The sequence below is a fragment of the Lonchura striata genome, chromosome 23 (genome assembly GCF_050655825.1).
Source record: "Lonchura striata isolate lonStrDom1 chromosome 23, ASM5065582v1, whole genome shotgun sequence".
Lineage (NCBI taxonomy): Eukaryota > Metazoa > Chordata > Aves > Passeriformes > Estrildidae > Lonchura > Lonchura striata.
The window spans coordinates 1,468,625-1,482,160 of NC_140725.1; the positions used below are offsets into that span (position 1 = coordinate 1,468,625).

The window sequence follows — 13,536 nt, forward strand, 5'->3', positions numbered from 1 at the left end:
GCCTGCAGCCCACCCCGTCTGTCCTGCACAGCAGAGCCAACTGTCCCCACTGCCAGAGCTCCCTCTGTCCCTGCCTGAGCAGCTTCTGCCTGTCCCCAGGGCCGGGCAGGACAGGGTCACCCTGGCTGGGAGCACCTGGAGCCAGTCCTGCCACGGAGCCGTCCCAGAGCAGGGTCCCCACAGTCCCCTGACACAGCAGGGGACAGGGGACCTGCAGCTTTCAGCCGGTGACACTGAGCACTGGGGCATTCCTGGTGGGACTGGCTTTAACTGGAGCTGACATTCTGCTGTGGGAGGACTCACAGAATCAACACTGAATCAGAGCCATCCTGCTGAAGAAGGAGTTTGTGATCTGAAGGGCAGGAGTGCTGGAGAGATCCCAAAGGCTGATAAAGCTTTAGCTTATCTGTGCTTCATCTTAGAGGCCATCCTCAAACAGTACTGAAGTAATCCAAAACTTACCAAGCTGGCACATTCCAACATTTCCAAATCCCCTTCCCAGGGCTCTTTCCTCCCCACTCACAGGCCTCAGGTACATCTTCAGCATGGCCAGGAAAAGCAGAGGATGAAGAGGGAGGAGGAAAGGCCTTGGTTTTTATTGGTCAGAGGATTAATTAGGAAATACAGGGCTCCCCTTGGCATCTGATGACCTAAATGGGAAGCAGCTTGAGGCAGTTTGGGCACGGAGTGTAAGGAGTTCAGGGACCCTGCCACACCTGGTGACACAGCTGGACATGGTGGCTGCAGGGGGGACAGACCTTGGCCAAAACCATCCTGGAGCCCTTTTGGTGCCTCTGGGGTCACCTCCCTGCCCCAGCTCCTGGCCAGCCCATCCCAACTCTGACTCCAGAGCTGGGGAACATGGTTCATTTTCAGTTCTTGAGCCTTTATTACTACAGAATATCCAAAACAAACAACCAACAACACAGTTACAAAAGGAGTTCACGGAGAAATGTGAAGCAGCCTGTGTTTGAAATGCTCTGTGTCACCATACTGAGTCCAGTATAAAACAATGAATATTTATACACATATAAAATACAAAAGGAACAACACAGAAATGTATAAACAGGGGTTGTGGAGGCCTCCGTGGTATTTACAGTCAGAGATGTGGCAGGGAGGGTGTTCAGCAGGCAGTGTCCGTTCAGCAGGAGCTGTGACTGCATCTGGGAGAGTCTGTGCCAGAGAGGAGCTCAGAGCTGGGCTCAGCCCTGCTGGGAAGGCCCTGCAGGGTCTGTGGGGAGGCCAAGGCCTGGGCTGGCATCAGCCACTGCCAGGCCACCAGCTCTGCTCTCTGCCCAGGCCTGGCAGCGTCACTTCGTGTGCCCAGCCCTGAAACGGCAGCTCAGGCCCAGTGCCAGAAGGGAATAAAATATAATAAAAATAATAATAATAATAATAAACTCAACAGATCCACGTTCACAGGATGATCTCACAGCAGTCTGGCCCAGCCCCAGGGCCGTGGGGGTTCAAGTCAAGGCAACAAGAGCAGGCACAGGGCTGAGTTCTGTGGGGTCACACGTGCCAGCTCAGAGAGAAGTCCCAGGAAGTGCTGCCTGCAGCTCTTTAGAGCTCTTTGAGGATGATCTGGAACTTGTTCTCTGCCTCTACCATGTCCAGCAGAAAGGCCATGTGGTTGCTGTAGTGCTGGATGATGTTGTTGTCCATGTTCACCAGGATCCTACAGAGGAGAAGAATGGCTGGATCAGATGCAGCACATTGAAAGCAATGTGCTTTTCACCTTCCCCAGTCTGAGGGGCTCAACCACAGTTAATCCATTAATTCATTAATTAAAGCCATGGCACAACACAAGGGCAGATCCAGCAGAGGACAGTCACCAACCCTGGCAGCTCTGTCATGGCACAGTCAGGAATTCCAGGGGGCTGCTGGGACTGGGGGTCTGGCACTGCCCGGGGTCTGCCCGGTGCATCGGAATCTTCCCGGCTGCACCAGCCCCAGCACCACCCCGAGCCCTGGACCCCAGCTCTGGCCTCCAGCAGGTGCCCCAGAGAGACTCTGTGGGTACCCAAAACTTCCCCAGCAGCAGAGCTGATCCCTTTATCTCTGCCTGTCTCAGAGCAGGGAGCCAGAGAAGCCACCTGTGCCTCCTGTGCTGTGCTCCCATCTGATTTCTGAACCACAAACCATCCCAGGGATGTTGATCAGGAATCAGCCCTGGATTGTTCCTCCAGACCAAACCTCACCAAGATCCAAAATGGCTCGGTATCGCTCCTGAGTCACCCTGGGACCGAGTTCATCTGCTGAGCTCACCCCGTGGAAGGGCCATGGCTGGGGCAGGTCCTGCCCTGCTGCCAGGCCAGGCAGCCCCAGCTGAGCTCCACTGGCTCTCACCAGATGAAGATCTGCCCCTCAAACTGTAATTACCAGAAGATTGTTTAGGGTGGAGCAATAGGATAAAATTATTGAAAATTAAATCTGGGGGAGCAGGAAGCTGGGCCTGACCCTGCCACCAGCCAGAGTGGAGCTATCTCCAATCTCCCCACACTTCAGCAGTAGCTGCTGGCATGGGTCACGTCCAGCCTTCATTAAACCAGGTGTCAAAATTATTTATTTAATCTAATTTCCAGGCGTGGCCTTTCCTTTCCATGAGATACCTCTTTGCTCCTCCTGCCTGGTTTCCCTCCCAGTCATCACCAAACACTCGCTGCTTATCAGATCAAGGCATGAACAAAATCAAAGCCAAGCTGAGTGAGGTGGCCTCTCCCCGAAGCCTCCAGTGCTGGTCTTTTCCTTTGGGGAGAAAATTCCCATTTCTGAGGCTAACGGATGAGCAGCATCAGCAACAGGCGAAGAACTCCTGACAAATTCAGATGCTCACTATGAGCATCTGAGCCAGGGACATTCCAGCATTTTTTGGAGAAGCAAACACTGATCCCTCTCTGATAAGTTCTCCATAAGCTCAGACTTTTAGACTGAGACACAAAGGATCACCATTACGCTCCCCAAACAATTCCACCTTCACCCAACTTCCTTTCCTTGGGAGACTTTACCCTCCAAACAAATGGAATACAAACAAGCACTATCCCAAATCTTTAAAGCCCAGAAAGATCTGAGTTTTATATGCTCCAAATAGCAGAGCCTGACATGGCTCTACCTTTTATTATCTTGTTAAAATGCTCTTGGAGCCAATGGCAGGGGCTGGACAGGACAGGTGTGGAGGCACAGCATAAAAGCAGATGAGAGATTAGCTTACCCTCTTTTGCACTTTTTGTAGACTTTATAAATGCTTTCTTCAGGAAGCCCATATTTTTCTGAAATCTGTGAGAGAAAACATGGCAATTCCTTATACTTTTAAAGTGAAATTCCCATGATAAAAATCAAAGAACAGTGAGCCAGGGTGTTCAGCAGCAAAGGATTCCCCCTCAGTTTTACCCCAGGGAACAAAACTGTGACCTGAACATTCTCCTGGGCAAGTTCAGTTTTGCTCTTAGGGTGGCAGAAGTTTTGTAGGTTTTTGCCAAGCATTTTCCATCAAGGTTTTTGACTCTCTGTGGTGAGAGATGGGGGAAGGAGAAGATGGCAAAGAATCCTGTGCTGACATTTTCCAAATGCCCTATTTTTAAAAGTTTGTAAAACCAACAGAGCTTAAAGTGCAGCTGTAAAGCCACCCCAAATCTGGGAGGTTTATTGTTTGTTTCCTTCCCAGCAGTCTCCAGAGAGGGCTGGGTTATCGGAGATGCTGCTGATAACCATGACAGAAATATGTCCTTGTGCTCCTCAAACACAGCCAGGGAATTCCAGCACGAGGCCAGGGAAGGTTTCAGATCACACATCTCCAGCCTGGAGAATGGAAATGGTGTTTGACAGTGGAAAATATGAATGTGCTGTCACAAGAGGAGACTGCCATGAGGATGTGGATGGGGCAGGAGGTGTGATCCTCTCTCTGCAGCACAACAGGAGCTCTCGGGACAACTCAGCTCCTGCTCCCACTTCCATTCCCATTCCCAAGGGAGAGCGGGCAGGAAAGATGAGCAGCCCATATCCAGCTCCCTGCTCACCAGCCCCATTCCCTTTTATCTGCAGTCTGTCCATTCCTCAGGGGGTTGGGGACACTCACAGCTGTCCTGAGGCCCTGCAGGTCCGGGGTCTTCAACATGAGAGCATCAAACACCTCCTCGGACTCCCTGCGCACGTAGAGCAGCACTGCAAGAGAACGGGGCACGGGCAGGGTCACTGCCAGTGCTCCCAGAGCCCCGTGGCCCCTGGGCTGAGGAGCCAGGGTTACCTCTCTGGGGGTCTTGGTCCTTGCTGTGCTTCGGGGGGACCGCGTCGAAGTCGTCGGCGAAGGAGGCCCCGCTCCGCTTCAGGGGCAGCCTGGGCCGAGGGGACAGACACGCTCAGGAGGGCGCAGCAGCAAGAGCAAGCAGACACTGCAGCTGCTGAGCCCCTGCCCGAACAACCACCCACCCCAGCAGCCATCCAGCAGTTCAGCACCGCTTTGGAATTACAGCAGCACAGCTGGAACTTCTGCCTAAAGCACCTGGGCAGCTCAGGGAGGGCCTGCAGAGGGTTTGGGGTCACCTGCACCTCCTGTGGGGCACTGGTATCCCCACTGGGGAGAGTCTGCTTTTCAAGTGTGATTCCACTTCATTCCAGTTTATTTTCCAGCCTCTGGGGATTTGAGCCCTTCAGTGACAGTTGTGATCTTTTATTTTCCCTTTGAGACGTTGTCTCCATGAGAACAACAGGACAATCGGGGAGCAGCTGGTGTTGGGGTGACTCTGACAGGGACAGAAACGTGTCCATGTTTCTGCAGCCCTGTGTCCCTTCCAGGACAGGGTTTAACTCATGTTCTGACTCTCAGGGCATCAGGGAGACACTGAGCTGTGTTATCCTGCCCCTGGGGTACCCAACAGCCCTGACATTCCCAATGAATGGATGGGAAGTGCACACTGCTGCATCCTCACCTGTTTGCAGAGTTGGGAACAGCGGGAGGGAGCACCTGGAATGCAAAGGAAACAGATCTGTGAGTTTGCACAGCATTGCTGTGTGCTAGAGAGGCTGGGGGAGGCAACTTGGGCACACTTACACCATGATTTCCCTCCTCCTGACCCATCCATTTTCCCACACAATTAAACCCAAACATCTGATTCTTAAATTAAATTTGATATAAAAGGACTTCCCCAGATTCCCTGGTTTAGACAGACTGAGGCAGTGGTTTCTGAGGCAGGGAATGCTGAGGAGCTCTGAAGGACACTGAAGAGAGGACAGTGGAGGGATGTCCCACCCACACAAGGACTGAGATGGTCATGTTTTACTAGAATTTATTTTCTACTGCTATGTTTGTTCCCATGCATCCTCTGCAGGTGTGCAAAGCACAGGAACAGCTGCAAAGGTTATCTCACCCAGCACTGCTGCGTGGCTGGGCCACTCGGGACGTGAGCTGCCCTCATCCCACAAAGAGCTGTGCTGAGGTTTGGGCTTTTCCCACAGCAGCAGCGCTGTGGGGGCACTGCCAGCCCGGGGAGGGCGGCCGGGCTGGAGGGACTCACCGAGCCACACCTCTGGGGGGTGGAGAAGTGCACGTTGGGGATGAAGAGCACGGGCTGCGTCTCCAGGTCGCTCTCGGGCCGCAGGAAGGTGATCTCATTCCCTCTGAAGCCAGAGAGCAAACAGCCTTTCAGACCTACGGATGGAGAGTCCGGTTCATCGCAGCCCCTCGCTGCTGGGAGAGGGGAGCCCCTTCCCAAGGCTGGGAACTGCAGCAGCTCCAGGGAGCCAAGGGAGCCCAGGGCATTCCCAAAGGTGCTGGGTGCTCCTGAAGGGCTCCGGGAGGGGGGAAGGAGCCCAGCCAGGCCTGGCTGCCAGGCTGCTGCCCGGGGGCTGAGGGCAGCAGGCCTGGGAGCAGCCAGAGCCACGGGAGGGAGCAGGGATTTCAGCAGGGAGCACACACAAACACTCACCATTGTTGTTGGAGTCCAGGCATTTTCCTTTCCTTCGGAACTGTTTCCTTTCATCATCCCTCATTTTCCTCTCTGCTCCCTGTGGGAAGATCCGGCAAAATTTAGGACATTGACATTTCCAACAGTGGCAAGAGAGGTTCCGTGGCCACCTCTGGGGTGTGACATGTTAAAGTGGAGCCAGCCTTAACTCAGAAATGGCCACCTCAGGAACCTTCCACAGCCCAATCCGAGACTCTCTGACACTCAGAAATTAGAAAAACAAAAATAAAATTTGCTTTTTAAATTGAAGCATGCAGACAAAAATAGCTGTGAGAATTTTTTCCATGGGAAGATATCTGAGGCTGGGGAAGAACCTCCAAGGAAACTCTCATCTCTTTTGATGTTTAGCAACTGGTCAAAAATAGAGTCAAAAGCAGAGTTTATTGTGAGGCAGTCAGAGGTCTGGGCTGCTCTAGGCTCTCCCAGCCTTTCTGGTTTCATTCCTGGGGCCTCTGAGCAGCTGGGTGTTTGCAGTGGTGGGAAGGAGTGCTGCACCTTGTCACAGAAGATTTTGATCTGGCAGACAGCCCTGTGCACCAGCTGGCTGCTGCCACTGCCGCAGTCGTAGGTGTCGATCTGCAGGTTCAGGGGGACACCCTTCACTCCCTTCTGCGAGGAGAAGTCCGTGCTCAGGCAGTTCACCCCAATAAACACCTGCAAACAGAGACAGGATCCTTGGTGCTGGAAACCTCCCCCTCAGCCAGCAGCAAAAGCAGCTGCTGAGGCTCCTTCCAGCCCTGCCAGGGCCAGCCTGCCAGGGGAGCAGTCGGTTCCCCACCTGAGCCTCTCCCCCCACACCTATTCCACCTCTTTAGCTCGGCCTCTCCACTCCCAAAACCCTGCCTGGGGATGTTCTTGCTGATATTTCTGATCTTTCATGTGAAAGGGACCCTCAGACAGCAAAACCCTGCAGGAAGGGAGGAGGGCAAGGCTGCAGCCTCAGGAATTGCACAGCAGTGCTGCTTAAATAAATATTCATCCCACACGGGGCTCTTTTATCACCAGGAGGGAGTTAACTCCACTGGGAGCTCTGGAAGAAAAGCTGAGCGCAGCTCTAAGCCAAATTGTATCTCCAAACTGCCAATTCATTGGTGTGAGTGACCTTGGAACTCCCCTGGACCCTGGGGACAATTTGCAGGTGGAGAAGCTCCCAGAGCTCCCTCAGCTGAGGATTTCAGCCCTGAAATCTGGTGTCAGCTCAAGTCAGCTGTTAGGAAAGGAAACCTCTTCACTGGGGAGTGAAGTTGAATTGGAAGGAGAAAAGCAGCAGGTGCCATGGCCAACACCCAAACACCCAAATACCTGACCCCTCTTGTTCCCAGCCCCTGACCCCTCCTGCCTCACTCCCAGCCCTCCAAGCTCTCTGAAGTCTCACCTCTACCTGCCCCAGGCCAGTGAAAGAGCAGAGTTTCTGCCAAGAGTTAAATCCAGTTTTGCTGAGATGCCCCCAGGGCTTGCCACATACCTGACATATTTCCATTTCTGACAGCTCTGCCTTGAAGACATTTGTTAACCTCTGGGTTGTAAAAGACCCAGGTTGCCTTTGGGCTCATTGAGATCCCAAAGCCAGGCAGGGTTTTCCCAAGCTTCAGAGACCTGGGGTATTAATGCTTTTCTTTTTTTTTTTTTCCTTTGTTACTCATCTGTTTTTCAATCCCCACTAGATACAAAGTGTTAATGACAGAGTCTCTGAGATGAGCTGCAAAGACCTTGCTGTATTGAACTTCCCTGGTTTTAAGGTGTAAGGGATCTTGTGACCTGGCTGGCTCCCTTCCACGTCCCACGAGGCACAGGAGGGTGGTCAGTCATGTCTGCATCACCCTGCCTGGAAAGGGGGCTCTTTGTTCCCTGAGCTGGGGCTTATTTAAACAGGTACAGGTACATGCTGCGAAACCTTTTCTTCAGAGTTATCCATCAGCACTAAGAAAACATCCCTGAGCCAGTCTGGGTGTACCCAGAGTGTTTATTAGCTCATGGCAGTGCTTAAACACACACTGAGGCACGGTGTCCTGCTGCTGTCCTGCCAGGCAAACACTGCCTGGGGCCATGCAGCACTGCAGGGCCTGGGCTGGAGCTCTGGGAGCAGTGGGGCAGGGCTGGGCTGGAGCTCTGGGAGCAGTGGGGCAGGGCTGGGCTGGAGCTCTGGGAGCAGTGGGGCAGGGCTGGGCTGGAGCTCTGGGAGCAGTGGGGCAGGGCTGGGCTGGAGCAGGGAGCTGCAGCTTTGCTGAGAACCATTCCCAGCTCCCCTCCACAGGCAGTTTGTACCTTGGCTTCCTCGTGGATGTTCCACATGAAGGACAGGGCGTTGTAGGCCAGCTCCTCGATGTTCTGCACCGTGTTGAAGTTCTCCTTGCAGTCAGCTGGAAGGCAGGGGAGGAGCAGTTCAGTCTGGGGCTGAACCTGGTGGTACTCCCAAGAACTCCCAGCCCCAGATCCTGCCCCTGGCTGACTCCCAGAGCGGGGCAGCCCTGCAGGCCCTGCAGTGGAGGCAGGAGCTGCCCAGCCCCTCGTACCCACGTCGATGACCCTCTGCTTGGCCGTGGGCTGCCGGGAGTGCCAGTGCTTCCAGAACTTCAGCTGCTCCGTGGGGATCTTCTCGTTGTCAAACACGATCATCACCACGCTCTGCAAGCCAGCAGCACAGGCAGCTCAGCACAGAGCAGATCAGTGCATCCTGACCCTTCCATCCCTCAGGGCCATGGCAAACGGGACATTTTATGCTGGGGGAGCTGAGGGGGGCAAGGGGAGGGATTTGGGCTCAGCCATTTGGCACATCCATCTCGCCTGACCACACATCCCAGGAGCAGGATGGGGACCCTGTCCCTGGCTCAGAGCTCTTCCCAGCAGGGCCCCCCTGGCCCTTAGTGCATCCCTGAGCTCCTGGGACAGGTTCCAGCTGCCACAGAGGCTCTGCAGTGCAGCAGAGGATTATCCTGTGGGACTGGATCCATCCCATTCATCCCCTTAAGCCAACATGAGCCACAAAGCCATTGCAGCTCACATTCAGCTCTGTTCCCAGGCCAGAGGAGCTGCTGGATGTCCCATTCCAGAGCTGTCAGCAGAGCTGTCAGCCTGTCTGTGCCTCTTACCTTCACTTTATTTGAGGACAAGTGCAAACATTTGCTGTCTCCAGCTGTCCGCAGTGTGATGGGGTAGAACTGTCCTTTGTTGAGGTAGGCCATGGGAGAGTCCCCAGATTTGATGTGAATGGCTTTGGGTGACCCCAGCGTGTATTCAAAGTCACTTGGATGGAACAAAGAGAGAAGGATGAATAAGCACACGCTGCTATTTCACTGCAAAAGCAAAACAGAGCCCCAGGAGCCTCCACCCCATGGGTTACAGGCTCCAGTTTCTGCTCCATTCCCCACCTCACACACCCTGACACAGCACAGCACATTCTGGTCCTCCCCAACACCCTGGGGAGCAGCACTGCTCCAACAGCCTCATTTTGCCCCTCAGTTTTGGCATAAAATCCCCTGAATGTGACTGCAGCCAGTATTTTTGTGTGGCTGGCAACAGAACCATTGTTCAACTGGCAGCCAAGAGCAAAACACACAAAAATGGGAACCTGTACTGAGACTTTTACCACATCCTGAACTCCTGTCTCCAAATCCATACCCATAACTGGCTGAGCCAGGAAGACTCCCCCTTAAAGGTCCTGTAGGAAAAGGACCTGCAGGACACCAACACCTGCTTGGTTATGCAGAACTGGACCCAATCCCAGCACGAGGGACTCTCAGTGTGGTGGGCACCAACTTTAATCTCTACAGAAAAGCTTTGTGGTGGCACACAGAGAAGGTGCCACTGCTGGCAATGGAAATTTGAAAGAAGAGCCTGAATTCAGCAGCTCTCAGGCCTTCACCAGCAGCTGTCAGCACTGAAACCACGAGGCCACAGCTGGTTTCTGCTGTGAGGAATCCGTGCAAGCCACCACCTGTAGAGGAGCCTTCACTCAGACCCTTCAAGTGCCCTGTTTAGTCACCAACCCATCTTCTTCCTGCTCCACCTCCTGTGATGCCATCTCTGAAGATGGGCTTGGCAGCTCCTCTTATCCGGAGCCAGGAGAGGCAGAGAGCTCCAGTGCACAAATAAACAGTGAGCAGGGAGCCTGTGGCCCAGGAGACGCTGCTGTCTGTGTGAACATCCCCACGTCTGACAGCTGACTCACCCCGTCAGCTGACTCAGGAGGCAAATACAAAGTGGGAGGTGAAATAATGTTACCTGCTGGGAGGTTTGATTTGGTATCTGGAGCAGCAGAGCTCTGTCTGGCAGAGGGGTGGAAAGGAGGAAGAAATCCCTCTCATGGTTTAGGAATGAGAGGCAGTGGCACCCTCTAAAATCAAGGCTGACTAACAGTGCTAAGTGAGAACCTAAACCTTAGATTAGGGGAGGCTGATTATCACCCTCATGCCTCCTTTTCCCTGTCATTTACCCCATTCCGAGTGGCCTGTGGGAAGATGGTGCAGCCACCTGGGTCCCTCTGTGTCACCCAGTGCTGCCTGGGAAGGGGCTGTCACCCTGAGGTGGGACAGCAGCTGGCCCTGCATTGGCCCCAGGCTGGGGGCAGAACCATCCCAGCTCTGGTGTAAAAGCTCACGGGGCAGCACCTTGCCCTGAAAACACCGGGGAGACACAAGTGTCTGCAAAAGCACGGGCTCTGTAATTGCTCTGGTCACTGCCAAGGCTGGACGGGACAGGAGAGGGATGCAGCCCTTCCCCAGGAGACAGAGCCAAGAGTTCCCTGGAAGCCCAAAGCCCTGCATTGCTGTTACCTCTTCACTCCATCTGTGGGGTAACTCTCGGGGCAGGGTGGCTCTGCCTGGGGTTTGAGGATGTCACTGAAGAGCAGCGTCTGCAGACAGGAGCAAACACAAACCCTGAGTAAAACCTCTCATTGCTTGGTCCATTCACCTTCTCCCAGACACCACTCCAGATGACTTCCAAAATCAACATAAAACCCCCAGAAATCCAAGGGGAACAGCACCAAGCTTCCAAGACAGAAGCAAAGCTCCTGGTGCCCCCAGCCCAGAGCAGCCTCAGAACAGCCCCAGCCCCAGGGCAGCCCCAGAGCAGCCCCAGGGCAGTCCCAGCCCCAGAACAGCCCCAGCCCAGCCCAGCCCTGCCCTGACCTCCTGGGGGTCCTCCTTGAAGGTGCTGTCGGGCTGCCAGCGCTGCTGCGCCGGGGCCATGGGCAGGCTCTCGAACAGGGAGTTCAGGGAGCTGCTGTCATACACGTCCCCCGGGGGCACCAGGAAGTTGTCGGGGGTGGCTTCCAGCTTGCTGGTGCCCGGAGGGAGCAGGGCTGCCTTGTGAGGAGCAGGGACACCCTCGAGACTCAGGCCGTTCTTCTTGGGAGGCTCGCAGAACTCCTGGGTCATGGAGACGTTTTCTGACAGCAGCTTCATGAGATGGGCTGAGCCATCGAAGGAGGGGATCTCGGGCTCGTAATCCATCCCGTGGCAGTGCCTGCTGGAGAGAGGCCTGGCTCAGGGCAGGGCAGAGCGGGTACCCCCAGCACGGTGCCACTGCCAGGGGTGCCTGATGTGCCGGGTGACCCCGAGCCAGCCCAGCAGCTCCTGCTGGGCCTGGAGCCCTGACAGCCCCTGGGGGATCCCCACCCCAGCTCTCAGTGCAGCCAGCAAGAGCCAGGGGTGCTCAGCAGGCAAGGGATGATCACAGGGAGTCAGGGAATACGGTCTGGACGTGGTCTGGGGCTGCACATCCAGGGCCTACATCCACTGCTCCTTCATTTAGGCCATCACACACTCAGAGCAGCAGGGGTGATAAGAAAGATAACAGGGGTGATAAGATAACTGCTGTATGGGCTGTCCATCGAAAGTCTTTTTGTGGCTCATCGATGCTGAAAGTTGATTTTTTATATCCTTTCTTAAGGGAAAACAATTACTGTACAAATTCACAAAGTCCAGCAACTTGGGAAGCAAAAACCAAAACCAGCTTAAGCCAGTTTACTTCTGAAGGAGTGAAGTGTCACTTGAGGTTTATTCTGTCAAGTGGTTAAAAACTGACAAGGCCGAAGTACACAGCATCCAGGAAGGGGAACTGAACTCATAGTGGCAAATGAGCCATTAATTTAATAGTTAATTATCTGAAAACCTCAAAGGACAAATGGGAGTCACTGGGAGAGAATCCTGGGAGAGTGGAACAGAAACTCTCGTCAGCCCAGGGAATGAACGAGGATTTGGTGATTCCCTCCTTGCTGCCAGTGCTCAATCCTTCTGCCCTTTGCAACTGGCACAAAATAGGAAATAAAGGCAATTTCTTCAGCTGCTGCAAATCAGCACAACCCCTGTGAACAGCCAGACAGATGCTCAGGTGTGGAAATGGGTGTAGCTCCATTTGTACCTGCTTGGGACCTGGCCTAAAGAATTTTAATGTGTGTCTCAGGGTTAATGAGCTGCACTGTTGCTGGTAATAACACCGTGCTTTGATGTCTATTTTCTGCAAGCTCAGAGCCCCATCCTGCATTTCAGCAGCTGCAGGAGAGTGAGGCAGCTCCAGAGAGCAGGAACTGAAGCCAACCTCTTTGCCAGGTCATTGCGTGCCATCATCCCAGCCGGGAGAATCCTCTTCTCCTTCGGGACCTAGGACAAGGCAGGGCAGAGCTGGGTTAGTGCTGGGCTTTGTTAAAGGCAAACAGAGCAGAATTAGCCCTGTCTGGAGCCAGTGAAGCCTCCCAGATAAAACCCCACGAGAAGAACAAACAGCAGAGCTGGGCCCTGCCCTGGGCTGCTGCTGGGTTCCCAAATAACCTTGGACAAGCCACAGCAGCTTGTTCTGGGCAGGACCTTAAAAGCACCTGAGTGAGTGGGAGCATCGTTGCTATTGCTTCCCACCAGGGATAAATCACATCCACGTTTCTCAAAGCTCCATCCTACAGCAGCACTGGGAGAATGAAACTGCTGGGGTCTGCTCCAGCCCAACAGCCCTCAAAGCCCTGCTGCTCCTCGTGGGAAAAAATCCAGACTCAAGGCACCCGGCTTCAGGTTTTCCACATGGTCTGCATTCCCTCAAAGTGGAAGTTTGTGCCTCAGTTTACCTCTGGACATACTGGTGGCACCGTGTAGTGTTGGATAAACAACTCGGGGGGCTCAGGAGATGGGGGAGCTCAGCAGAGGGGTCCCCTCCTAAGGTGGTACGTGTTTTACACATCTTCTACTCCTCCCTCACCCCAGTTTTACCCCAGCCCAGGGCCACCCACCATGTAGTAGTCGTAGAGGAGGCTGAGGGCGGCCACGCTGTCGTCGTCCCCGTTCACCCTCATCATGGCCTTGGTGGCTGCAGTCAGGGGGTTCTCCAGGTAGGTTTTCCAGGCTTCATCCTCGCTGGTGTAGGGGAATTTCTGGAAGTTCATGGTGTCATTCTTCATCAGACACACGGATCTAAAACTGGGGGGAAGCCAGGAATGAGGGAGGAGCTTTTCCCAGAGGTTTCCATGAACGCAGGAAGGGCTTCCCAAAGGCTCCGTGGAAGGGAGGAGGGATGTTCTCCTGGTCCTGAACTCCCAGAGCCTTTGGGATCACCACCTCTGCTGCTGTAGCTGGGTACAAAATCGGGC

General features: G+C 54.2%; 1 protein-coding gene across 4 annotated transcripts in view; it reads right to left on the reverse strand.

The window, feature by feature from the left end:
• Positions 1 to 865: 865 nt before the first annotated feature.
• Positions 866 to 13,536, reverse strand: part of GRHL3 (grainyhead like transcription factor 3) — a 33,268-nt gene continuing 20,597 nt past the window's right edge. For 3 of the 4 annotated variants that reach the window (XM_085559583.1, XM_085559582.1, XM_085559580.1), the window contains exons 2-16: positions 13,180 to 13,366; positions 12,501 to 12,562; positions 11,090 to 11,429; positions 10,733 to 10,812; positions 9,050 to 9,203; positions 8,474 to 8,585; positions 8,226 to 8,320; positions 6,456 to 6,614; positions 5,922 to 6,000; positions 5,511 to 5,644; positions 4,926 to 4,960; positions 4,244 to 4,332; positions 4,076 to 4,161; positions 3,212 to 3,276; positions 866 to 1,678 (exon numbers count right to left, since the gene is read on the reverse strand). In XM_085559583.1, coding sequence (XP_085415709.1) covers positions 1,564 to 1,678; positions 3,212 to 3,276; positions 4,076 to 4,161; positions 4,244 to 4,332; positions 4,926 to 4,960; positions 5,511 to 5,644; positions 5,922 to 6,000; positions 6,456 to 6,614; positions 8,226 to 8,320; positions 8,474 to 8,585; positions 9,050 to 9,203; positions 10,733 to 10,812; positions 11,090 to 11,429; positions 12,501 to 12,562; positions 13,180 to 13,366 — 1,792 coding nt within the window. In that variant the 3' untranslated portion in view covers positions 866 to 1,563. The remainder of the gene's footprint in view (positions 1,679 to 3,211; positions 3,277 to 4,075; positions 4,162 to 4,243; positions 4,333 to 4,925; positions 4,961 to 5,510; positions 5,645 to 5,921; positions 6,001 to 6,455; positions 6,615 to 8,225; positions 8,321 to 8,473; positions 8,586 to 9,049; positions 9,204 to 10,732; positions 10,813 to 11,089; positions 11,430 to 12,500; positions 12,563 to 13,179; positions 13,367 to 13,536) is intronic. The other variant, XM_085559581.1, reaches the window with a different exon arrangement.